The sequence below is a fragment of the Cebus imitator genome, unplaced genomic scaffold (assembly GCF_001604975.1).
Source record: "Cebus imitator isolate Cc_AM_T3 unplaced genomic scaffold, Cebus_imitator-1.0 Scaffold96, whole genome shotgun sequence".
NCBI classification, from domain to species: Eukaryota; Metazoa; Chordata; class Mammalia; order Primates; family Cebidae; genus Cebus; species Cebus imitator.
In genome coordinates this window covers 2524458-2550872 of record NW_016107411.1, presented here as the reverse complement: position 1 = coordinate 2550872, position 26415 = coordinate 2524458, and the positions used below count along the sequence as shown (strand labels likewise).

At 46.9% G+C, this 26415-nt stretch overlaps 2 protein-coding genes across 8 annotated transcripts; one reads left to right on the top strand and one right to left on the bottom strand.

Annotated features, from left to right (window-relative positions):
- The first annotated feature begins 1193 nt into the window (after positions 1-1193).
- On the top strand, positions 1194-19215 carry GLS2 (glutaminase 2). 7 transcript variants are annotated; one of them, XM_017536334.2, is made up of 18 exons: positions 1194-1776; positions 9866-9965; positions 10354-10475; positions 11117-11246; positions 12032-12111; positions 12199-12362; positions 12579-12637; positions 13963-13995; positions 14259-14317; positions 14784-14874; positions 15024-15074; positions 15191-15367; positions 16609-16740; positions 17187-17279; positions 17435-17496; positions 17967-18043; positions 18332-18395; positions 18525-19215. In XM_017536334.2, the coding sequence occupies exons 1-18, from the start codon at positions 1595-1597 to the stop codon at positions 18679-18681; spliced, it is 1833 nt and encodes a 610-aa protein (XP_017391823.1). In that variant the 5' UTR covers positions 1194-1594; the 3' UTR covers positions 18682-19215. The 7 variants fall into 7 exon arrangements, with proteins under 7 accessions (XP_017391823.1, XP_037597122.1, XP_037597121.1 ...); XM_037741194.1 differs by having other exon boundaries at positions 11087-11246; positions 14808-14874; XM_037741193.1 differs by having other exon boundaries at positions 11087-11246.
- SPRYD4 (SPRY domain containing 4) lies at positions 19187-21671 on the bottom strand. Its single transcript, XM_017536338.2, has 2 exons — positions 21482-21671; positions 19187-21114 (listed from the first exon to the last, which is right to left on the bottom strand). Exons 1-2 carry the CDS (start codon positions 21564-21566, stop codon positions 20576-20578), a joined length of 624 nt encoding a protein of 207 aa, XP_017391827.1. The 5' UTR covers positions 21567-21671; the 3' UTR covers positions 19187-20575.
- Positions 21672-26415: the final 4744 nt, after the last annotated feature.

Sequence of the window (26415 nt, the reverse complement as noted above, 5' to 3'; positions counted from 1 at the left end):
AAAAAAAAAAAAAAACGGGGCTGGGCGCAATGGCTCACGCCAGTAATCCCAGCACTTTGGGAGACCGAGGTCGGGAGCTGGAGACTAGCCAAGCCACCATGGAGAAACCCGCCTCTACTAAAAATGCAAAATTAGCAGAGTGTGGTGGCGTGCACCTGTAATCCCAGCTACTCAGGAGGCTGACGCATTGGAATCGCTTGAACCCTGGAGGTGGAGGTTGCGGTGAGCTGAGATCGCCCCACTGCACTCCAGCCTGGGCAACAAGAGCGAAACTCAGTCTCAAGAAAAACGGGGAGGGGGGGTACGGGGGTCTAATTTACGGCTCTGGTACTTACTAGCTGGGTTACCTTATAAGGAGAAGTCTTAATTTCCAAGCCTTAGTTTCCTCATCTTCAAAATGAGACTAATAATAACTGCTTTGTAGGCCTCTGGTAAAGGGAGAGAGAAACTAAGTGGTTGGCGCACCATGGGCACTCAGTAACAGCTAATATTTACATAGAGTCCCTACTAAATATGGCTGCTGAGTTAGGCACTGCCGAGATACAAGTGAAAGTTCTAGTTGCAAATGGCAAAAGTCCTAAATGTCCTTTGTTTTCAAAATTCGTTTTGTAAATTGCCTCTTTTCTGCCCGTGAGGAGGACAAGGGCAAGCAGACACAATAGGAAAAATGTGGGGTGCACTTCATGGTTTATAAAATGTTTTCCTGTGTGCTACCTTATTTTGATGTCTTAACTTTCCAGATTTGAAAACAAGTCCTACACAGTCACCAAATAAGTGATAGAGGGACACAAACTGGAACCCAGGCATCCTAACCTCCAGAGCGACCTTCCCGCCGCCCCGTGCTTCGCTCAGGTGCTTCTGCCCGGGATTCCCGACCGCCATCCTCCGCTTCACTCAGCACCACTGGGCGTCGGCCACGCTCCAAGCTACCCGCCGGGTTACGGAGGGCTGGTTTGGCTTCGCAAGTCGAGGCTAAGTGACCTGAACTGGGCTCACTCTAGGCCTCCTCTCTCAAGACAACATCCTTCTCTCTACACCAGAACTCCATCGTTCGCAGCCCCGTGATGTCCCGGAGAAGCCCCACCAACGCCCACCAGCTTCGCCTCAGCTCGGCCTCGCCTTTCCCGCCCTCAGTGTCCGCGGACGCCGGCGCTCACAGAGCGCGTGCGCGGAAGCATCCTCAAGCAGTCGCAGGGGGCCACCGCCTTGTTCTCATTGGGTAGCCTTACCTTTTCCCTGCCTCAATATTTTTGCTTCCTCAGTGATTGGACCTGGACATTGTCCATTCTAGCTCCCAGGCACCGCCCTCTCTCCACCCACTAGAACTCCACCCGGGTTCTCCTGTATCCCGGACGCTCCTCACCTAGCCCTGGTCCTGAGGGAATGGGTGCTCCTAACCCCGGAGCCCGCTTTAAAGGGGCAGGCCCCTCCTCCTGCCCCAGCCCCACCCACCAGGCCTCCCTTCTCCATCTTCCAGGCCCAGCGCTCCCTCACAGAGCTCCCCCGCACCTTATCTCGCCAGCTCCGCCCTTCCTTCCCAGTCAACGCTCAGAAGTCCTGGGCGCACAGGCAGAGCCGGCGGCGTGCTGGGGGCATGCGCTCCGTGAAGGCTCTGCAGAAGGCGCTGAGCCGGGCCGGCAGTCACTGCCGGCGGGGAGACTGGGGTCACCTGAGCCGGAGCCCTCTCCTTGGCGGGGGCGTCTGGCACCACCTCAGTGAGGCCGCGGCGCAGGGCAGAGAGACGCCACACAGCCACCAGCCGCTGCACCGGGATCAGTAAGGCAACTGGGTCAGGGCAGGGGACTGGCTTGCCCCCACTCCCACTGTGTTTCTCGCTAGTTCCCGAGTGCCCTCCCCAGGCAGTGCCTCTCATCGCCCCTCTGCTCGCTCACTAGCCTTCGATGCCTTTTCCTTTGGATGTGGGGCTTTGGGAGCGTCGCGCTCGGGCGGTAATCTGCCGTCCGCCCGGGAGTGCGTTCGGGCAGGCGGGTCCTGGGGATGGTGCCTGTCCAAGGTGCGCGATTAACCGGGATCACAGACGGGTGCGGAGTGTTGCTTGGCGCACTGAGTACAAGGTCGGGCGCACGCCGCCTGGCCTCACCTTCCCTCGACCTCTTGTATATTTTAGGGGATGTGTGGGTGTGGAATAGCCTCCTGCCTCAGGTCCAAGTGCACTGGGCTCTGTGTGGTGTATTTCTGCGTGTCCTCAGCGGGCGATGTGTGATGCGCGTGTATTATTGGTGCGCAGGTATGTGCGTAAGTGTTGGGTGCGTGCGTAGCAGTGCTCCATGAACTGTAGAATAGGGGGATTTTCCAAACTGGTTGTTGAATGGGGAGAATATTTATAGTGGAGGAAAAGTCTTTAAGACGCAGATTTCCCAAACCAGAGCCAGTCAGAGCCGTTATTCGTGCTGCTCAGGCTCCCGAATCTAAAAGGTTCTCTTCCTTTGGGTATTTCTTCCGCCCAGGAGGCCGAACCTTTATCTTTCCCACCGCCCAGGACATACTTGGTGGCTGAGCCTTTTACTCCGATACGCAGACGGTGCTGAGCAGGAAATCTTGTCCTCCCCACAGGGCCAGCACAGACACTGTCCAAAGAGCCCTTGCTCTACTGTAGCAGGAACAGGAAATGGGCCATCTCCAGCGTCACTGCCATCTCCCTGATGACACTCCGAAACATGCACACTATCAGTAAAGCAGCCATACTGACACACTACCTCACCACTATTCGAATCTCTGTCCTAAGGGGCACCGATAGGTATTATTTATTATTAATAACATTATGCAGTTCTTCTCTTTTTTCTTTTTTTTGACAGAGTCTCACTCTATCACCTAGGCTGGAGTGCAGTGGCACCATCGAGGCTCACTGCAACATTTGCTTCCTGGGTTCAAGCAATTCTCCTGCCTCAGCCTCTCCTGTAGCTGGGATTACAGGTGCATGCCACCGCACCCGGCTAATTTTTGTAGTTTTAGTAGACACAGGGTTTCATCATGTTGGCCTGGCTGGTCTTGAACTCCTGACTTCAGGTGATCCACCTGCCTCGGCCTTCCAAAGTGCTGGGATTACAGGCGTGAGCCACCGCGCCTGGCCCTTTTCTTTTTTTTCATAGTCTTGGTGTCTGCTTATCCATATTACATGGTACTTTTCTATCAGCTTCTTCTCAAAGAGACATGTAACATTTAAAGGATAAGCCCTCTCCCTCCTGTTCTAGTCTTCACCCCAACTTCCAGATAATCACCATGGGAGAAGTAATGGTGGGATACAGTAAAAGCCGAACTTCCCTCATTTGTCCACCTTCTGCAGAGTAGGGAGCTAGAGGTATCCCTGGTTCCCCCTATACATACCTCCTTATCCTGTGGAGTCTGGTGATGGAAGTGTTTTTAGGGGACCTTGTTTTTTCTGCCCAGGGAACCTCCTGGTCATATCCTTGGACTAGTGTTCCCCAGGCAGAAAGGGTTGAGAGCACTGGAGTGACGTGCTTTGGCAGTGTGACACCATGAGGGGGTGGGGTTCCTGTGTTTGGGGGAGGAAAGAGGACAGCAAAGAGGAAATGTGCTGTTATGTGGATTATTGTTTGTTTAATATTTAGCTGTATTGTATTTATGACTTTTTTTTGGAGACAGAGTTTCTCTGTTGCCTAGGCTGGAGTGCAGTGGCATGATCTCGGCTCACTGCAACCTCCACCTCTGGGGTTCAAGCGATTCTCCTGCCTCCCCACCAGAGTAGCTGGGATTACAGGCACCCACCACCATGACTGGCTAATTTTTGTATTTTTAGTAAGACAGGGTTTCACCATGTTGGCCAGGCTGGTCCCAAACTCCTGACCTCAGATGATCCACATGCCTTGGCCTCCCAAAGTGCTGGGATTATAGGCATGAGCCACCATGCCCAGCCGTATTTATGATTTTATTTTATTTTTTTTTAGAGACGGGGTTTCACCATGTTGGCCAGGATGGTCTCAATCTCTTGACCTCGTGATCCACCCGCCTCGGCCTCCCAAAGTGCTGGGATTACAGGCGTGAGCCACCGCGCCCAGCCCATATTTATGATTTTAAAAGAAAAATAAGATAGAGTATCAAGAGGAAAATATCCCAACACAAAGAAATGATAAATGTTTGAGATGGTAGATATACTAATTACCATTATCTGATCACTACAATTATATGTATTGAAACATCACTGTGTATCCCATAAATATGTGTACAATTATGTGTCAATTAAAAAATAATAAATTTAGAGCCAGGCACAGTGGCTCACACCTGTAATCCCAGCACTGTGGGTGGCCAAGGCAGGGGGAATCACTAGAGCTCAGGAGTTTGAAACCCAAGCTCAGTTTGGGCAGCATGGTGAAACCCTGTCTTTACAAAAAAAATACAAAAATTAACCAGGCATGGTGGCGCATACCTGTAGTCCCATCTACTTGGGAGGCTGAGGTGGGAGGATCACTTGAGCCCTGGAGTTCAAGGCTATAGTGATCCATGATTGCACCACTGCACTCCAGCCTAGACAACACAGTGAGACCCTATCTCAAAAATAAATAAGTTTATTACTTAAAAATTAAAAAAGATCCCAGTATTAGAGATAACCAATTAATATTGTCATATATTCATATATATCCTATATATATGTAATTTAATAAAAATGGGATAATATTCATGTTCTTTGGTAACTTTTCCATTTATGAACAGCTTTTAATATCATTGAATATGTGCATATGACATTGTCATTTTGTCATTTTAAAAGATTCCATTGTATAAGGTATCATAGTTTATATAACCAGTCTTCAATTTGATTACTATATACTCTTGTACCCTTGTTCAATTATTTCTTAGAGTAAATTCCTAGGAAATTTTGCTCCCCAGAGATAATCTGATGTCACTGATATCTTGTATAGTCTTCTAGAGATATTTTATGCATAAAATACATGCTGATATTACTTTACCTTTTTTTATGCAAATGGTATCCTATACACATTGTTCTTGTAGCCTCTTTTGGTATCATACTATACACGTTGTTCTTGTACCTTGCTTCTTTTCCCTTAACATTTCATTGGTGATCAATCCATATCTGAGGGATATGCAGTTTTTTTTAGGCTTGTGATACATTCAGTCATATAGCATTATTTCCTGTCTTCTGTCAGTTTCCAGGCACAGAGTCCTGCCTTCAAAGTGTTCCTATGTACTTTCCTTCTTGAGTTATCCCTCAGATAGCTTTTTCCCTCCTTTCCTCCCTGTAGGCACTAGCTTCCTTGTGACAACCAGATTTCCCCAGAAACAGGAAAACTCTTCTAGTATTCCCTTTTCTGGTATTCCTCCTGGCTCCAAACACACACATGCCTAGTCTATGCCAAGCTGCTTGAGTCTTATGATTATTAAGCTGAAGTCTCACTCTGTCGCCCAAGCTGGAGTGCAGTGGTATGATCTCGGCTCACTGCAACCTCCTGGGGTTCAAGCAATTCTCCTGCCTCAGACTCCTGAGTAGCTGGGACTACAGGCATGCACCACAATGCTCGCCTAATTATTTTTTATTTTTTTAGTAGAGACGCAGTTTCACTATGTTGGCCTGGTTGGTCTTGAACTCCTGACCTTATGATCTGCCTGCCTCAGCCTCCCAAAGTGCTGGGATTACAGGAGTGAGCCACCATGCCAGGCCAAGTCTTATTTTTTAATACAGTGTTTCAACAGATAATATATTCCATATGGCTCAAAACTCAAAATATGCAAAAATAGTGAAAAGTGTCCCTCCCATCCCTTTTTCCCAGCACCTACGTCATCTCCAAAGAAGGAGATAAATCAGTCTTACCTTTTTTTTTTTTGAGACAGAGTGTTGCTCTTGCCCCGGCTGGAGTGTAACTTCGCTCTTGCCTCAGTTTACTGCAACCTGCATCTCCCAGGTTCAAGCAATTCTCCTGCCTCAGCCACCTGAGTAGTTGCGATTACAGGCATGTGCCACCATGCCCAGCTAATTTTTGTATTTTTAGTAAAGACAGAGGTTTTACCATGTTGGTCAGGCTTGTCTGGAACTCCTGACTTGTGATCTGCCCACCTCAGCCTCCCAAAGTGCTAGGATTAAAGTTGTGAGCCACCACGCCCAGCCAGTCTTACCTATTTCTAACTAAATGTTCTTCCAGAAATATTCTGTGCCTGAATAAGCAAACACATATATATTTTTCCCTTTTAAAGCTATGCTGAAAGCTGATAGAGAAAGAAAAAAATGAAAAAATTAGGCTGGCACTAAAGAACGTATTCATGTAACCAAATACCACCTGTTCCCCAAAAACCTATTGAAATAATAAATTAAAAAATAAAAATAAATAAACCTGGGCATGGTGGCATGCACCTGCTGTCCCAGCTACTAGGGAGGCTGAGGTAGAAGGATCACTTGAGCCCAGGAGTTCAAGGCCAGCTTGAGTAATACAGTTAAACCCCATTTCTAAAAACAAACAAACAAACATAAATACTACCATACTCTGTATACTGTTTTATGACACGCTTCTTTTAATTAATATTATATCTTAGAGATAACTCCATATCAATACTTAGAGCATGCCCCAATTTCTTTTTTTTACACTGCATAATATCCCATTATATGAATATACCATAATTAACCAGTTCCCTATTGCACATCAGGTGCAATTTTTTCCCTATTGCACATCAGGTCTAAATTTTTTTTTTTTTTTTATAGAGTCTCGACCTGTCACTCAGGCTGGAGTGCAATGGTGCGATCTCGTCTCGCAACCTCTGCCTCCGGTTTCAAGCGATTCTCCTGCCTCAGCCTCCCNTGATCCACCCACGTTGGCCTCCCAAAATGCAGGGATTACAGGCGTAAGCCACTGTGCCTGGCCTTTTTTGTTTGTTTGCTATTGAGACAGGGTCTCGACCTGTCACTCAGGCTGGAGTGCAATGGTGCGATCTCGTCTCGCAACCTCTGCCTCCGGTTTCAAGCGATTCTCCTGCCTCAGCCTCCCAAGTAGCTGGGATTACAGGCACATGCCACCACACCTGGCTAATTTTTGGTATCTTTAGTAGAGATGGGATTTTATCTTGTTGGCCAGGCTGGTCTTGAACTCCTGACCTTGTGATCCACCTGCCTCAGCCTCCCAAAGTGACAAGATTACAGGCGTGAGCCACCGTATTTCTAATCTTACTAACAATGTGATAAAGGCAGGGCTAGGTGGCTCACGCCTATAATCCCAGCACTTTGGGAGGCTGAGACAGGTGGATCACGAGGTCAGGAGTTTGAGACCAGCCTGGCCAGCATGGTGAAACCCCATCTCTACTAAAAATACAAAAATTATCTGGGTGTGGTGGTGCGTGCCTGTAATCTCAGCTACTTAGGAGGCTGAGCCAGGAGAATCGCTTGAACTCGGGAGGTGGAGGTTGTGGTGAGCCAAGATCGCGCTATTGTACTCCAGCCTGGGTGACAGAGCAAGACTCCATCTCACAAAACAGAACAAAACAATGTGATGAAAAATTGTAAATATGTTATTTTTTAGGTATGTAAGTATACCTGTAGGATAAATCCCTGGAAATCAAATTATTGAGTCAAACATCTTTGAAGAGTCTTAATCTCAACTAGCTGTCATATTTGGAAATAATCTGATAAAATAACTCTGCTTGGCTGGATGGTGTGGCTCATGCCTGTAATCCCAGCACTCTCGGAGGCTGAGGTGGGAGGATCACTTGAGTCCAGGAGTTTGAGATCAGCTTGGACAACATAGTGAGACCCCTTTTCTACTTAAAAAAATAATAATAATAACTCTTCTAAATCTTTTAACATATTAATAGAAATCTTGAAAACCATGAAATATTCCGTACCTGGAATTTTAGGTACTGAAGAAACCAAGAAGTCTTCAGCACCTGGAATTTTAGGTACTATAAGCCAGAGATATACTTTGGGGCACAGGGACCTTGCTAGCAATATAATTTAGTAATTCTTATTGAAGACCCACAGTGTGCTAGGGACTTTGCTCAGTGCTGGGAAGACAAAGTTGTATAAAACACAAAGACCTAACAGTGGAGCAAAGGATATTCTTCCATCAGTAAGATGGTGTGTAGTGTCAAACAAGCAATACCTGGAGGTTTGGGGAACATTTGATCTGGACCGTGAAAAATAAGCAGGACCATGCTAACCAAAGGTCATTCTATGTAGAAGTTACAGCATAAGCAAAGGCTAGGAAGCTTCACAGTCTCTAGTCCATTTTGGGGAACCATCTATATTATCTGTTATATCTGGAGTGTGTGGGCATGATGGGGAAAGGGAAAGTTAAGTTGGCAAGTTTTATTTATTTTATTTTTATTTTTTGAGACGGAATCTCACTCTGTTGCCCAGGCTGGGATGCAGTGGCGCAATCTTGACTCACTGCAACCTCTGCCTCCCAGGCTGGAATGCAGTGGCGCAATCTCGACTCACTGCAACCTCTGCCTCCCAGGCTCAGATGATTCTCTTGCCTCAGCTTCCCGAGTAGCTAGGATTACAGGTGCCCACCACTGTGCCCAGCTAATTTTTGTATTTCTAGTAGAGATGGGGTTTTACCATGTTGACCGGGCTGGTCTCAAACTCCTGACCTCAGGTGATCCACCCACCTTAGCCTCCCAAAGTGCTGGGATTATAGGTGTGAGCCACTGCGCCCCACCAATTGGCAGGTTTTAAAGAGGTTTTAATGCCTTACCAAGTTTTGTTGTTTTTTTTTTTAAGACAGAATTTTGCTCTTTTTGCCCAGGCTGGAGTGCAATGATGCAGTCTTGGTTCACTGCAACCTCTGCCTCCCGGGTTCAAGTGATTCTCCTGTCTCAGCTTCCAGAGTAGCTGGGATTACAGGCATGCTCCACCACATGTGGCTAATTTTGTATTTTTAGTAGAGACGGGGTTTTTCCATGTTGGCCAGACAGGTCTTGAACTCCTTACCTCAGGTGATTTGAACGCCTCAGCCTCCCAAAGTGCTGGGATTACAGGAGTGAGCCACCGCACCCAGCCTAATTCTTAATTCAAGAACTTATTCTTAGGCACTGGGGAGCTACCAAATGTTTTTGAGTAGAGAAATTACATTTGAGTTTATAAAGATCACTGGCACATTTTAGAAGGTGGATTGAGGCAACAAGAGCAAAACTTGGTCTCCAAAACAAAAAAAAGATGGATTGAAATTCAAGAGAGTGTAGTTGCAATTAGGTAACAGGCAATAAGAAGCTGATGATAAGCATGATTTATTGAACATCTACTTTGTGTCAGACATTTTTTCATGGAATATTATCTTAAGCTTCACATCACCCAGGTGAAGTAGACATTACTACCCTTGTATTACAGATAAGGAAGCAAGTTCATCAATATTGAGCGACCTGCTCAAGATCACAGTTATTAAGGGGCAAACTCTGGTCTACCATGCTGGCACAGGGAAAAGGAGAAGAGAGGGTGGATTTGAGACATTATGAGGTAGATTCATCCAATGTTGGTGACCAACTAAGCATGGACTTAAGATGTGGAAATTATCAAAATTATGCCACATTTCCAGCTTGGCACCCAGGTGGGTGGTAATGCTGTTAACCCAGGTGGGAAACAGAAGAGTAAAGGCAGCGAGATGACTCAGGTTTGGACATGTTGAGTTTTCAGTGCTTGTGGGGCACCTGTAAGTGGAAGTGTCAGAAGGCACCTAAAAATAAAGATCTGAAGGTCAGGAGTAAAAGAAATCTATGGAAGAGATCTACAACTTCTCAGGACAGACATGAAAGTTAGAATTATAAGGTTAAATCAGATGGTTCAAGGAGGCATAGAATGAGGATGCTCACCTATTTATAAGTCCATGTTGCAGGAGGAGCAGGTGGCAGTTCTCAGGCTCCACTTTCCTCCCCATTCTCTGCTCCTAAACAGTGATTCATCAGAAAGTGGCATGCTGTCCCGCCTGGGTGATTTGCTCTTTTACACTATTGCTGAAGGACAGGAACGAATCCCTATCCACAAGTTCACCACTGTAAGTTGCTCTCTGCCTGTTGAGAACCCTAATTCCTTAAGCTCTCTGGAAAGTGGGGAAAGGAAGGTATGACAAGTGAAGGGCAGCTAATGGGTAGCTACATGTAGGTGAAGCGCACAGATGGATGAAAATCCAGATGTCTAGACTGACAAGCCCATTCCTGCCCCAGGGTCAGAAGATTGAACCCCCTGGCTCATGGAAAAAGGACAGAAAACCCCTGTTAGCCTTCAGAGCTGCTCCATCCCCTCCTTTCTTATTATCCAAACCTATGTGTTCCACCTGTTGTAGTGGTTGGGGTTCAGCTAATTGGGTGTCCACTGGGAAGGATTATAAGGAGTATAACACTGTCCTTGTAGCTGACCTTACTGGCCTCTTCTTTCCTCTAAAGGCACTAAAGGCCACTGGACTGCAGACATCAGATCCTCGGCTCCGAGACTGCATGAATGAGATGCACCGTGTGGTCCAAGAGTCCAGTAGTGGTGGCCTCTTGGATCGAGGTCTCTTCCGAAAGTGAGGGCCCCAGAAACAAGCGCACTGCTCTCTCAGAACTGTCCTGTGGACATAAACTCTCAGAACAGGGAGGAATTTGGGAATTGTATAGTTCAATTCCTCATTTTATTTCATTACTTATTACATAAGGTATACATGAATACACATTATAAGAGTTCAAACAATATGGAAATACATGCTCTCCTTTCCCTTCCTACTCAATCCCTGTCTTCTTTTCCCAGAAGTAAACAGTATTAACAGATTAGTGGGTATCTTCTAGATAATGTCCTATGTATTTACATACATACATGAATATATGTAAATATACTTTCATGATTTAGGATTTTTAAAATATCAAGATAACATACATATTATTCTGGTATTTATTTTTTTCTCACATCCCAAGACATAGTGTCTTTCCATGTCATTAAAACCCCTCATTTTTAGCTTAGCATGTCCTGGATTTATATTAAAAAAAAAAACCCTCATTTTAGAGGTAAGGAAATTAAGACCTAGAAAGGTAAACTGATTTGCCAAATGTAACACAGCTGTTGATCCCAAACCTGAACCTACAACCTTCTTTATTCCCAACTTCCATGGCTCCAGAGTGAGTTCCAGCTGCATCTCTCTAGCCCCCTAATCCAATCGTGTCTGGGATCCAGGTGTGTGAGCAGCAACATTGTGCTCCTGACCCAGGCATTCCGAAAGAAGTTTGTGATTCCTGATTTTGAGGAGTTCACGGGCCATGTGGATCGCATCTTTGAGGATGCCAAAGAGCTCACTGGAGGCAAAGTGAGAGCCAGGGGACTAAGGGAGGGGTCAGGGACCTGGGCCAGATATCTTTTTTTTTCTTTTTTTGAGATGGAGTCTTGCTCTGTCACCCAGGCTGGAGTGCAATGGTGCAATCTCAGCTCACTGCAACCTCTGCCTCCCGGGTTCAAGGGATTCTCCTGTCTCAGCCTCCCGAGTAGCTGGGATTATAGGCATATGTCTCCATGCCCAGCTAATTTTTGTATTTTTAGTAGAGATGGGCTTTTGTCATATTGGCCAGGCTGGTCTCGAACTCCTGACCACAAGTGATCCTACCCGCCTCGGCCTCCCAAAGTGCTGGGATCACAGGTATGAGCCACAGTGCCCAGCTCACATATAACTTGCTTCTCAGAGATTTCCTGGGGCTGGGAATCCTATGAATGAGAGATGAGAAGCAGAACTTCTGTAAATGGGGACATGGCTCCATGTGTTTTTATACACAATTCTTAGAAGATTCAATAGAGCCTTTAAAGAGATTTACAGGGTAATTGAGCCTAAGAACCAAAAGGAGGTGACCTCAGAATTCTCTCTTTTTTTAACTTCCATTGGGTTTACTGCCATCTCTACAGGATTGGGGATACAGAAAGATACAGCCTTCTAGGACTTAAGGTTCGGGCATTTCTGGGAGCAACAGGCAGGAGGGAACCCTTTTGCCCTACAGGAGAGAGAATTTTAGCTTTTATCTAGAAGATTTTCTTGGTCCTCAACCTCAACTCTGTTCCTCTTCTCCACATCCATCTTCCTTTTCTCTACCCACTCATGTCCAGGTGGCAGCCTACATCCCTCAACTGGCCAAGTCAAACCCAGACCTGTGGGGTGTCTCCCTGTGCACTGTGGATGGTCAGCGGTGAGATGTTGGACAAAGAGGAAGGGGAGGCAGGGCACAGGTGCCAAATACAAGCCAACCTCTTTCATGGCATTTGTCTGCCTCCAGGCACTCTGTGGGCCACACAAAGATCCCCTTCTGCCTGCAGTCCTGTGTGAAGCCCCTCACCTATGCCATCTCCATAAGCACCCTAGGCACTGACTACGTGCACAAGTTTGTGGGCAAAGAGCCCAGTGGCCTGCGCTACAACAAGCTCTCCCTCAATGAGGATGGTGAGCACCACCAAGGCTCAGACCATACTTATAGCCGTCCCCTTCTCCTTATCCCCACCCCATCCCCCAGCCTTTTTTGTTTCTCTTCCCTTCCTGATTAGCCCTGTCATACCTTTCTTCCCAGCAAACAATCTTGTCTGACCCACAAAGTGAGTGGGCTGTCAGGGAGGCTTTGCTCGGTGGCTAAGACTCTCTTGGTGGTTTGTATTTCTCCAGGAATTCCCCATAACCCCATGGTCAATGCTGGTGCCATTGTCGTCAGCTCCCTAATCAAGGTCAGTGTCACCTTCTGATAAGTATTATCCTCTAAGCTCCTGTGTCCCTCATATTTATTCAGCTCTCCGAGGAGACTGGTGGGGCTCTGATTTCTTTGAGTGTCCCCAGGAGGCACATGAGGCACAGCAGGGACCCACATGTTATGCTGAGGACATCAGTAAAAGAGACTGCACCATCTATTTCATCCCCACTCAGTACTGTTCCCTGCCCCCACCCATGAATCTAGAGCCTAGTGCGCCCTGACCCCTGCCTAGGACCAAGGGCCAAATGCCAGAGACAAGGGGAGGACAGCACTATTGGGCACTGATTGGCCACCTCTGGGTGTGGGACACCTGCAGAGAAGGGTGAATGGCCAGGCCAGGGCAGTTATTCACGTCACCTGGAACTGTGAGTTGGCCTTGAACAAGGGTGTCAAACTAGCCCATCAGCTGTAGGTCTCCCAGGGCTTGAGCAAGAACCTGGGAACAGCTGGGCAGCAACACCCTGGAGCCAATCACAGCCCCTCCTGGGGAAGGTGGTGTTAGGAACCCTTCCCCCAGGGACTCAGGTGTCAGAGTCCCTGTGGTATTGACTCTGTAGTTGACATGAGTAAGCAATGAGTCCGGGTGAGGAAACGAGGCTGAGTCTCTCCTTGTTCTGTGATGGTTCCATCTACAAACCTGTATCTGGGACCTGCCACATCCCATTCCTATCTAAATAGGACCTTTTTTTTAAAAAAAAAAAGAGACAGGGTCTCCCCTATGTTGCCCAGGCAGGTCTCAAACCCTTGGGCTCAAGCAATCCTGCTGACTCAGCCCCCCAAATTGCTGAGATTACAGGTATGAACCATCACACAGGCCAATGGGATAGAGTAAAGCTATAGCATGAGGCGTAAGGAATGAGGATGGAGGTCAGGGATAGGGTGGGGCTGGGGGACAGGATTAGAGTCAGGGAAATGAATGTGGGTGTCAGGGATGAGGGTTTGGATTGAAAATGGAAGTGGGATGGCCCAGCAAGGTGGCTCATGCCTGTAACCCCAGCTACCTCGGAGGCTGAGTTGGGAGGATCACCTGAGGCTGGGAGGTGGAAGCTGCAGTGAACCATGATTGTGCCACTGCACTCTAGCCTGGTGATAAAGCAAGACTCTCTCAAAAAAAAAAAAAAAAAAAAAGGAAAGGGAAGAGCCATTGGAAGTGCCGTGTTTTAAGAAGAAAAAAAAAAGGCCTTTATAAAATTGAACACATTTGCGGCAGCAGTCTGACACTTTAACTCCACTACATCCTTGACTCGTCCCTCTGCCATCCTCGTGGATTTAGAATACTGACATCTCTCTCTTTCTTTGCAGATGGACTGTAACAAAGCAGAGAAGTTTGATTTTGTAAGTTCCCTTGCTACTTAACCCCGGTTGCATTTCTCCATGGCATGCAGTCCTCTCTAGCTGCCCCAGTGGCTGTCTCTAACCCCATTACCAGGCGCGCCAGCCCATACTAGAAGCCTTATTTCCCTAAGTATGGAAATCTACTGGCCTCAGAGAGGAAAGCCTGTTGACAAGACCTGAGTTCAGAAGGGCTTGTCAGCCTATGAGGTATTAATAGAGGTCCTTAGTCAAGTGGAGCCTCAATGTCCCTTTTTCTCTTCCAGGTGTTGCAGTATCTCAACAAAATGGCTGGGAATGAATACATGGGTTTCAGCAATGCCACGTAAGTCCCTATTCAGAGGACTGACTGAAAGGAGGGGGACAAGAGGAAAGGGGGAGAGAGAATCTTAGAAGGAAGAAATCCCAGGGGAACCTTGGCACTCCAGCTTTCTCTGAGCCCCTTCATTAACATTTTTTTACCTTGTAAAATAATTTGTTCCATTTCTAATTCGTACATGAGAGAGGCAGTGTGATGGTTTGTGCCTAAGCCCTTTCTTGCCAAGACTTTCAAAGCCAAAAACGTCACCAGTTTTCCTAGACTAGATGACTAGGCAGTTCTGGGTGTTTGGTTTGGGTCTACTTTATGACAAAGCTATGCTGAATGTTTGCTCAGGTTCAGAAATTTCCTCTAATATTACTGATAGAAGTTTTATAAGGGGTTCATTTAGTTTGTGGTGTGACGTAGTTCTGTCTCTCTCAGGGAAGGTAATTTTTCTCCTTCTCCCAATACCCACTCCTCCAACTTCAAGTACTAAATTGGGTGTTTGCTTCAGATTCCAGTCAGAGAAGGAAACAGGGGATCGGAATTATGCCATCGGCTATTATCTCAAGGAAAAAAAGGTAACCAGGAGAGGCTGGTAGAGAAAGTCCCTGGGAATTCTGCTGCTAGTGGAAGGGCAGTGGGGTTGGAGGCTTCTGCTGAGACCCTGACAGTGTGAAAGGGCTGCTGATGTCCTGAAGAGAAATGCTCTCCCCTCTCTTCCTTGCAGTGCTTTCCTAAGGGAGTGGACATGATGGCTGCCCTTGATCTCTACTTCCAGGTAAGAAAACACTGCTCAGGGCCAAGGTGAGGGAAAGGACAGATTTTCCTACTCTACAGCCAAGAGTACCATGTGCAGGTTGACATCACATCTTCACCTATTCTTTGTTTTCATAGCTGTGCTCTGTGGAGGTCACCTGTGAATCAGGCAGTGTCATGGCAGCCACCCTCGCCAATGGCGGGATCTGCCCCATCACAGGGGAAAGTGTGCTGAGTGCTGAAGCAGTGCGCAACACCCTCAGCCTCATGCATTCCTGCGGCATGTATGATTTCTCTGGCCAGTTTGCCTTCCACGTGAGTTTCTGGCTCTGTCATCCGTCATAAGCCCAGTGCTAAGAAGAGAGAACATTGACTCTCTGAAGATAGAGAGGTGGAAGCTTGTTCCTGCCTCTCATTCACTAACTTCCAGCAGGCAATTAGGTTGAGAATCCTTAGGCAAGTTTCTCAAAAACACCAAGTTCCTCGAATATATAAAGAGATTTCTTTGGGAGGCCAAGGCAGATGGATCACCTGAGGTCAGGAGTTCGAGACCAGCTTGACTTACGTGGTGAAATGCCATCTCCACTAAATACAAAAAATTAGCTGGGAGTGGTGGCACACACCTATAATCCCAGCTATTTGGGAGGCTAAGGCAGAATTGCTTGTACCTGGGAGGTGGAGGTTGCGGTGAGTCAAGATTGTGCCATTGCACTCCAGCCTGGGCAACAAGAGCAAAACTCCATTTCAAAAAAAAAAAAAAAAAATGTTGCAGCTCCTGAATTGTGCTTCACATTGCTGGCTCTTCTCCTTGGAGTCTCAGCTTAGATGTCACTTCCAAAGACTTTTCTGACCACCCTATCTCACGTTTCCCCCCCCCAGCTCTATTTACAGCACCCTACTTCTTCTCACTAGTTATCATAATTATTTTAAAAATTACTTGTCTAAGGCCGGGCACGGTGGCTCACGCCTGTAATCCCAGCACTTTGGGAGGCCGAGGCGGGTGGATCACGAGGTCAAGAGATCGAGACCATCCTGGTCAACATGGTGAAACCCCGTCTCTACTAAAAATACAAAAAATTAGCTGGGCATGGTGGTGCGTGCCTGTAATCCCAGCTACTCAGGAGGCTGAGGCAGGAGAATTGCTTGAACCCAGGAGGTGGAGGTTGCGGTGAGTCAAGATTGTGCCATTGCACTCCAGCCTGGGCAACAAGAGCAAAACTCCATTTCAAAAAAAAAAAAAAAAAAAAAAAAATTACTTGTCTATTTATTTACCTGTTTATTACCTATCTCCTAACACCAGAATGTAAGTTCCTAGTTCTAGCACAGCATCCAGCACAGAATGCTGTTAAGTATTTCAATAAATATTTTCTAGCTAAATCAGTGAATTTAAGAGAAGGAACGGACAGGAGCAATAAAAGAAGCTAATTAACAACCCAAAAGGTTGAGGTGGATTGTGGCCATGCAGTCATTTGTAAACTTAAGAGTACAGCCTAATACGTTTCTTTTCTGATTTGGGGCACACCCAGGTTATCCTCAGCTTCAATTTTGTTCCCCAGGTGGGCCTGCCAGCCAAGTCAGCTGTATCGGGAGCCATCCTCCTCGTGGTACCCAATGTCATGGGAATGATGTGTCTGTCACCCCCATTGGACAAGCTGGGGAACAGTCATAGAGGAACTAGCTTCTGTCAGGTGAGATGCTTTGCATATAGTACTTAATATTTTTTGAAGCAATAAATTTGTTTCATGGTACCACTTTTGTAATTTATTTTTTGAGATGGAGTTTCGCTCTTGTTGCCCAGGCTGGAGTGCAATGGCACGATCTCAGCTCACCACAACCTCCACCTCCCAGGTTCAAGTGATTCTCCTGCCTCAGCCTCCTGAGTAGCTGGGATTACAGGCATATGCCACCATGCCCAGCTAATTTTGTATTTTTAGTAGAGACAGGGTTTCTCCATGTTGGTCAGGCTGGTCTTGAACTCCCGACCTCAGGTGATCCACCTGCCTTGGCCTCCCAAAGTGCTGGGATTACAGGTGTGAGCCACTGCGCCCGGCCTACCACTTTTAAGTAAATAGAGCAATCTTGAGCTTCTAAGTATAAGGAGTAAATAAACAGTATCTTTGGCTTACAATTCTAGAAGTTGGTGTCTCTCTTCAATTTCCACAACTATGACAACCTGAGGCACTGTGCTCGGAAGTTAGACCCACGGCGTGAAGGAGGAGAAGTTCGGGTAAGGAAAACTCCTGGTGGTTTTTAAGAATATTTCAGAGTAGAACATTCCAAAACACTCAGCAATACCCTTGACTAAGTATCCATGGAGGAGGGTCACAGGACAGAGTATAGCTGAGTTCAATTAATCATAGGTGGGTATGATTTGTGTTCCAGAACAAGACTGTGGTCAACCTGTTATTTGCTGCCTATAGTGGTGATGTCTCAGCTCTTCGAAGGTAATGCTACTGTGGCCAAATATACACAATAAAATATTCCTGGTCAGATTTTACTAGAAGGCAACATAGCAAAATAGTTAAGTGCTTCAGCTTTGGAATTAGACAGAATGGATACAGATTGCATTTAAATGAGATTTTTTTAAAAAAGTAAACTGCCTGCTCTATGATAACTTAATTAATGTTAGCCATTGTTATTAAGAGCAGAGTCGTAGGAAGTAGGTACCCTGTCTCATGGGCACTTACCACAGGTAGGCAGTGAATGATACTTCTGGAAGTATCACATTACTGGCTTTCTATTATGGGAATAACAGTCTCATCTGGGTATAGAACAAAGATTATTTAGAGCCTACAAATCTGGGTATAGGCTGTTTCACTTCTCTGAAACTCACCTAGTCTGACACCAGTTCACAAAGGACACCAGTGATTTCAGTCTCATCTAGGCAACTCTAGCTGCTTTCCACTACCCTCAGGTTTGCCTTGTCAGCCATGGATATGGAACAGAAAGACTATGACTCGCGCACAGCTCTGCATGTTGCTGCAGCTGAAGGTACTGAAGGGTTAAAGAGGGGAGGCTAATCATAAGACCCTTTCTTTTTCACCAAAAGTACCTTCATTATATGTGCCCTCAAAATTATAGGGCAGCAACTAGTTTTATCCAGACACCCTTCAGTTTGCAGCTAGACTATTACTGGGTGCTGCAGGGTACAAAATGGGATGAGGCCTTTTCCCTCTCCTCTTGGTAAAGACTCTCAAGAATAAGAATCAGTGGCTAAGTGTCTACACCAAAGGGTTTAAGACCTGTGCCTTCTCATTTTCCTTCTGCCCATATTCCCAGGACACATTGAAGTTGTTAAATTCCTGATTGAGGCTTGCAAAGTGAATCCTTTTGTCAAGGACAGGTGAGGATTAGGCTAAAAGTGGGGGAGGGTGGGCAGAGCTTCGCTACTATTCTCCAGCCACCATGCAAATATATACGACCACCGCACTCTCCATGTCTCCTTTGCCTGATCCTATCTTATTCCTCTCAGGTGGGGCAACATTCCCCTGGATGATGCTGTACAGTTCAACCATCTGGAGGTGGTCAAACTGCTTCAAGATTACCAGGACTCCTACACACCCTCCGAGACTCAGGCTGAGGCAGCAGCTAAAGCCCTGTCCAAAGAGAACTTAGAGAGCATGGTATGAGCACAGGTCATGGATAGCCCCCGCTCAAGAAAAAGCATTAGCTGGCCACACATGTAATCCATACCCACCAAAAATGCTATGGAGAGCTATACTGCTTCAGTCGGGACCAAGCAGTCATTTGGTAACTTGGGGTACCGCTTTCTATGAGAGTCAAAATACCCCATCCCCTCAGCAGACAGAGTACAGAGAAGGGCTATCTCTGGATAGCAGTAGAGCTATCCAGAGAGAGCGGGCTTCAAAGTACAGCCAAATGGCTTGCCCCACTCAAAACCATCCCAGGTCTTCAACCAGGTCTCCTCTTCCTCTGCCTGAAGAAACCATCATGAGAGAGAGACACTCTGGTGGAGGGACTCTAGCTACCATGCACATGTATATATCCACAGAATAAGGGAAGTGGGAATGGCTGTATATATGGCTTTAGTAGTCTGGAAAGATCTACTCCCCTTGGCCAGGAGATGCTGCTGCTACTGCTAACAGCAATTTTATAGACAGAGAAAGTATTTTATGTTCAAATAAACTTTAATTATCAAATCATTTTTGCTAAACCCAGTCCTTTCTTCCCTAGGGGTATCTAGCTTCATTGCCATCATAGAAGGTAGAAGATGGAACCACAGGGTCAGATGGAATCCAAACAATACATATTCACTTACCCCACCAGGCTTTTCTCTACTCCAAATACTGCTTTAGGTTAAGTGTATTCTGCAGCCAAGGGAAGTATAGGTTTGAGTCTAAACAGGCTCTGAAACAGATTGTGTAAAACCTCAGGCCTCCCTCCTTCCTCAGGAAGTTCCAACTGTAGCAGAAATGAAGATGGAACTCTCAAGAATAAACAGTTTCAGCCAGGCACGGTGGCTCATGCCTGTAATCCCAGCACTTTGGGAGGCCAACGTAGATCACATGAGGCCAGGAGTTCGAGACCAGCCTGGCCAACATGGAGAAAGCCCATATCTATTAAAAATATAAAAATTAGCCTGTGTGGTGGCACACACCTGTAATCCCAGCTACTTAGGAGGCTGAGGCACAAGAACTGCTTGAACCCAGAAGGTGGAGGTTACAGTGAGCCAAGATGGTGCCACTGCACTCCAGCCTGGGTGACAGAGTAACTTTTTTCAAAAAAAAAAAAAAAAAAAACAATAAACAGTTTCTTCTAGCACTCATCCCCTAGATATACCCCATGTGTCTCTTCCCCTTTGGTCATGGTTATAACTGGCATAATGATTATGACAGATTGGCTGGGTGTCAGAGGTATAGATTAAGGTAGATGGACTCAGGGTAAGGATAGCCACAGCTCTGTGGGGCTGAAGGTCTGTGGCACTGAGCTACTGAGGAAGGAAGGCTCTGTTTTCATTCTGACACACTGAGTCAATAAAGCACTTACTGAGGGATCCAGAGCCGAAACTCTGAATGTGCTGTAGAGAAAGGGTCAAGTCATTGACTGCACCACTTCTTCAGCCAGAGGTAGAAAGGATTTACTCTGGAGAGATCTGGTAGAGCCCCAAGAACAAACAAGTTACATGTGGACAAAGGGAGGGAGAGGTATCACGATGATGAATAAATTCAAACAAAGCTGAACGATAAGACCCCAGGATGGAATACAGTCTGAGAAAGGCCTGGGCAAAGGGAGGCATAGGAACTGAGGGAAGCAGGTCAGGGAAGATACACACATGGTAGCCCAGGAAAACTGGCAGTAGTTGGTGGGTGGGGAGAAGTAGGGTTTGGCTGTATGCCTAGCTTTCACAAGGTAGGGGATGAGGAAGATGATTACGATATTGCACAGAAGACCCAACACTGAATTGTGGGAGCCAGAGGTTGCTTGGGGCAAAGTCAAAAGGCTTCAGACACTTTCAAAAGGAAGCTGGCCAAGAGTGTGATTAGGGACTCCAGTATGGACATACTAGAGGCCCTGGGGCACCTCAAGCCCGGAATGAGTCAGCAGCTCTCCATCCCAGAGAGCAAAGGCAGGCACGACTGGACCCCGGAAATCTGCCTGTAGTGTGTGAACCACAGAGACCTGGCTCACATCCACCAGGCTCAGCTTCTGGGCCTCATACTCCAGCAGCAGCCCCACCTTCTCTGGCTGCCCAATACCCTCAATTGGGGCTTTCTCGTTGGCCAACATGGTGTACCACTTGCGCTGGGCATAGGTGAACACCCAGGAACGATCATCAACACCAACGCAGCTATCCCGGGACATGTCCACATCTGCCACTCCTATCCGGAACTGCTGGGAGCGCTTCACTGTCACTTCCCAGTAGTGTCTGCCACTGGTGACCGCTGTGTCTGCCAGCACCACTGCCCACTCCCGGAAGCGCTCCACATTCAAGGCCACCTTGGTGGGCTCCAATCCCACCAAGCCATATTTGACACCCGTATCACCTCTGAAGAGTGCCAGGCTGCTGTGGGCAGTTTTTTCTTCCAGTTTGAAACTGATGCCTGCGGGCAGAGCAAAAAGACGGGATAATAACAGGGCTAGAGAACCCTAGGGCTAGTGATATATTCAGATCTGAAGCAGGCAGTCATAAGACACGAGCAACTAGGGAAGAGTCAGAATGCCACGCGGTCAAGACAGTCAGTGGGTCGCTTTAGTATGGGTAGCTTATGGAGTCGAAAAACTCGGATTGAGGAAGTTCCGGGATTCAAAGAAACCAAATGGTGTCACAAGTTTGGGAATCTCGGGACCAACGCCGGTGGGGGAAGGGAAAGACCTGAGAGGGTTGGAGTTGCTTCTCGGAGTGGGATCTAGGGAAAATAGACGGAAGCCATTCTGGAGGTAAAAAAGAGTAAAAAGAGATAATCCTACCTCTCTGGGCCTCTGTGGAGGCAACTCCCAATCGTTTGGCTCCCCAGAGGCACACGCGCAAAGAACGTGCAAAGGGCAGCGCCATCTTGCGCCATGGATGAATAGGGCACGCCTCCCGGTTGAAGACTCAGCTATCCGCCCGCCTGCTCCCCTAGCACGTGGTGCGCGAGGGGTGGCCGCGCAGTGTTATGACGTGAGCGACCCTCTGCGGGTTGGTGGGGGCGCCATGTTGGCGGGTTCTATTTTGTTTCTACCCGCGATTGATGCTGCTTATTCGGTTTTTCAGCGTAGAGGAGCGCTGCTCACATTTGAACTACATAAAACTTTTAGAGATGTAGCGTAGCCAGAAGCTTAAAAGTATAGATTTTTAAAATCTATACTTGAAATAGACAGTACTGTAATTAGTTTATTTATTTATTTATTTTTTGAGAGGGTCTCGCTCTGTCGCCAGGCTAGGGTGCAGTGGCGCGATGTCGGCTCACTGCAACCTCTGCCTCCCGGGTTCAAGCAATTCTCCTGCTTCAGCCTCTGGAGTAGCTGGGACTACAGGTGCAAACCACCACGCAGCTAATTTTTGTATTTTTAGTAGAGATGGTGTTTTACCGTGTTGGCCGGTATGGTCTCGATCTCTTGACCTTGTGATTCGCCCGCCACGGCCTCTCAAAGTGCTGGGATTTCAGGCATGAGACACCGCGCCCGGCCTTTTTCTTTTATTTATTTCTTTTTTGGGGGGACTGAGTTTCGCTCTTGTTGCCCAGGCTGGGGTGCAATGGTACAATCTTGGCTCACTGCAGCCTCCGTCTCCTGGATTCAAGCGATTTTCCTGCCTCAGCCTCCCAAGTAGCTGGGATTACAGGCATGCACCACCATACCGGGCTAATTTTGCGTGTTTTTTTTTTTTCCATTTTTTTTCAAAGATGGGGTTTCACCATGATGGCCAGGCTGGTCTTGAACTCCTGACCTCAGGTGATCCACCCACTTTGGCCTCCCAAAGTGTTAGGATTACAGGCGTGAGCCACAGCGCCCGGCCTAATTTTGCATTTTTTTGTTTGTTTGTTTGTTTTTGAGACGGAGTTTCACTCATGTTACCCAGGCTGGAGTGCAATGGCGCGATCTCGGCTCACCGCAACCTCCGCCTCCTGGGTTCAGGCAATTCTCCTGCCTCAGCCTCCTGAGTAGCTGGGGTTACAGGCATGCACCACCATGCCCAGCTCATTTTTTGTATTTTTAGTAGAGACGGGGTTTCACCATGTTGACCAGGATGGTCTCGATCTCTTGACCTCGTGATCCACCCGCCTCGGCCTCCCAAAGTGCTGGGATTACAGGCTTGAGCCACCAAGCCCGGCCCAATTTTGCATTTTTAATAGAGATGGGGAGTTTCTCTGTGTTGGTCAGGCGGTCTTGAACTACCAACCTCAGGTGATCCACCGCTTTGGCCCCCCAAAGTGCTAGAATTACAGGCCTGAGCCACCGCACTCGGCCCTGTAACTAGCTTCGATCCCGGCTTCACTGTGTGAATTTGGGCAACTCACTCCACTTTTCTGAGCCTTAGTGTTCTCATTTATAAAATAGAAATTGGGCCGGGCGCGGTGGCTCAAGCCTGTAATCCCAGCACTTTGGGAGGTCAAGGCGGGTGGATCATGAGGTCAAGAGATCGAGACCATCCTGGTCAACATGGTGAAACCCCGTCTCTACTAAAAATACAAAAAATGAGCTGGGCATGGTGGTGTGTGCCTGTAATCCCAGCTACTCAGGAGGCTGAGGCAGGAGAATTGCCTGAACCCAGGAGGCGGAGGTTGCGGTGAGCCGAGATCGCGCCATTGCACTCCAGCCTGGGTAACATGAGTGAAACTCCGTCTCAAAAATAAATAAATAAATAAAAAATAAAATAGAAATTGTATACAGACCTTAGTAATAATCAAATGATAATAATCTAGATATATCTTGGCAAATAGCAACCATTGGGCAATTGACGGTTGTTTATAATTAATATGAAATACATAAATACTGTTAATGCTGGTATTGTATGTTCAAGACTAGGAATCAATGATTTAACTCAGCATTCAGTTTTTCTGAACTTAACCAAAAGTAGCAATATTTTGGTTCAGGGTATGAGGTAGGAGATTATGGATAGGCTGTATTTAACATTTCAATCTGCATTCCATTTTATTTTATTTTTTGAGACAGGGTCTCATTCTGTGTCCAGGCTGCAGCTCACTACAGCCTCCACCTCCCAGGCACAAGCAATCTTCCTGCTTCAGCCTCCTATGTAGCTGGGACCACAAGTATACACCACTATGCTTAGTTAACTTTTTGTAGAAACAGGTGTCTCACTTCGTTGCCCAGGCTGTTCTTGAATTCTTGGGCTCAACCCAACCTCCCACCTTGGCCTCCCAAAGTGCTGTGATTACAGGTGTTAGCCACCATGCCCGGCCTACATTTTTTAATCTGTCCACTTCTCAAGGTCCTGCTGGCCACTGCAGTATCAACATATATGCCACCTCCATCCTCCTACCCCTCAAAAAAAGGATTTTAGGTATATATTTTTCTTTTTTTAAATAATATAAAAAGAGATGGGGTCTCGCTATGTTGCCCAGGCTGGAATGCAGTGGCTATTCACAGGCGCGATCACACTACTGATCAGCATGGGAGTTTTGACCTGCTCCGTTTCCGACCTGGGCCGGTTCACCCTTCCATAAGCAACCTGGTGGTCCTCTGCTCCCAGGAGGTCACCATATTGATGCCAAACTTAGTTTGGACACCCGATTGGCATAGCGCACTACAGCCCAGAACGCCTGAGCTCAAGCGATCCTCCCACCTCAGCCTCCTGAGTAGCTGGGACTACAGGTATGCACCACTGCGCCCAGCTAGATATATATTTTAAAAATTTTTTTTGAGACAGAGTGTCACTCTTATCACCCAGGCTGGAGTGCAGTGGTTCGATCTTGGCTAACTGCGGCCTCTGCCTCTGGGGTTCAAGCAATTCTTCTGTCTCAGCCTCCTGAGCAGCTGGGACTACGGGTGCACACGACTGCCCTCAGCTAATTGTTGTATTTTTAGTAGAGACAGAGTTTCACCATATTGGTCAGTCTGGTCTCGAGCTTCTGACCTCAGGTGATCCACCCGCCTCAGCCTCCCAAAATTACAGGCATAAGCCACTGCACTCGGCCTAATTTTTGTATTTTTAGTAGAGACAAGGTTTCACCATGTTGGCCAGGCTGGTCTCAAACTCCTAACCTCAAGTGATCCCCCCACCTTGGCCTCCTAAAGTGCTGGGATTACAGATGTGAGCCACCACACCTGGCCTCTGGGCTAGATATTTAAAAGCCTAAATAATTAACCAAAAATTCTTCCTCCTCTCCCAGAGTTCTAACTGCCTTGAATGGTAGACATGGCCCTAGTTCAGGCCACTGTCATCCTTGGCCTTGAGGCTTTCCCATTTCTTTTTTTCTTTTTTTAATTGAAACGGAGTCTTGCTTTGGTGCCCCGGCTGGAATGCAGTGGAGAAGTCTCTGCTCACTGCAACCTCAACTGCCTGGGTTCAAGCAATTCTCCTGCCTCAGCCTCCCAAGTAGTTGAGACTACAGGCACCCACCATTGTGACCAGCTAATTTTTGTATTTTTAGTAGAGACGGGATTCACCATGTTGGCCAGGCTGGTCTTGAACTCCTGACCTCAGATGATCTGCCTGCCTTGGCCTCCCAAAGTGCTGGAATCACAGGCATGAGCCACCTCTCCTGGCCAAGGCTTTCTCATTTCAACGTAGAAATATGGGTTGCTTACACAGCTCCTTGGTTAAAAAAAAAAAAAAAAGAGGCCGCTGGCTCATACCTATAATCCCAGCACTTTGGGAGGCCAAGGCGGCTGGATTACGAGGTCAAGAGATCGAGACCATCCTGGTCAACAAGGTGAAACCCCGTCTCTACTAAAAAAAAATACAAAAATTAGCTGGGCATGGTGGTGCGCGCCTGTAGTCCCAGCCACTCGGGAGGCTGAGGCAGGAGAATTGCTTGAACCCAGGAGGCGGAGGTTGTAGTTAACGAATTAAATCCAATAAAAAAAAAAAAAAAAAAAAAAAAAAAAAAAAAAAAAAAAAAAAAAAAAAAAAAAAAAGAAAGAAAGAAAAAAAGAAATATGGGTCGCTTCTAAGCTGATCTCCCAGCTTCCATCTGTCTGCTTCTGATTCAATGTCAGCATTACAGTCAGACATGCCACCTCCCTGCTTAAATCCTTTAATGTACCTGCATCAAATTCCTTTGCATGGTCACAAGGCTTTATATGATATGCCTATTGCCTACCTTTGTTCGTTTTCACAAAACATGATTTCTTCAAGGGTTCACAGGGCCATTGCAGTATGATTCACTAGGTGCCATGATTGAAGTTGTACAGGATGCTCAGGAAACAAGAGAAGTCTCTGGGTTAGTATATGGGAGAGTGGTGGGAAGAGACTTCCCAGAAGCCATAGCTATGGCTTGGAAAGCAGAAATAGTTAAGCAGGTGAGGGAATCTCATGAATTGCAACCCATATTCAGCCAGTTGTCCAGAAACCATGGAGCCCTTGACTTGTCTGTCTCCCCTCACATATCTGATTGTCACTGAATCCGTATCACATTCCCCCTACTCCTATCCACCCACAACCATCAACTGCATCAGTCGCCTTCTAACTGGTCTCCAGTACCCACCTATGCTGCTGAGAGAAACTTTAAACAGGCAGCTATCTATCTCACCCATTAGGTTGTGAATTCTTTTTTTTTAATTTATTTATTTATTTTATTTATTATTATTATTATTTTTTTTATTTTTTATTTTTTGAGACGTAGTTTCGCTCTTGTTACCCAGGCTGGAGTGCAATGGTGCGATCTCGGCTCACCGCAACCTCCGTCTCCTGGGTTCAGGCAATTCTTCTGCCTCAGCCTCCCCAGCGGCTGGGATTA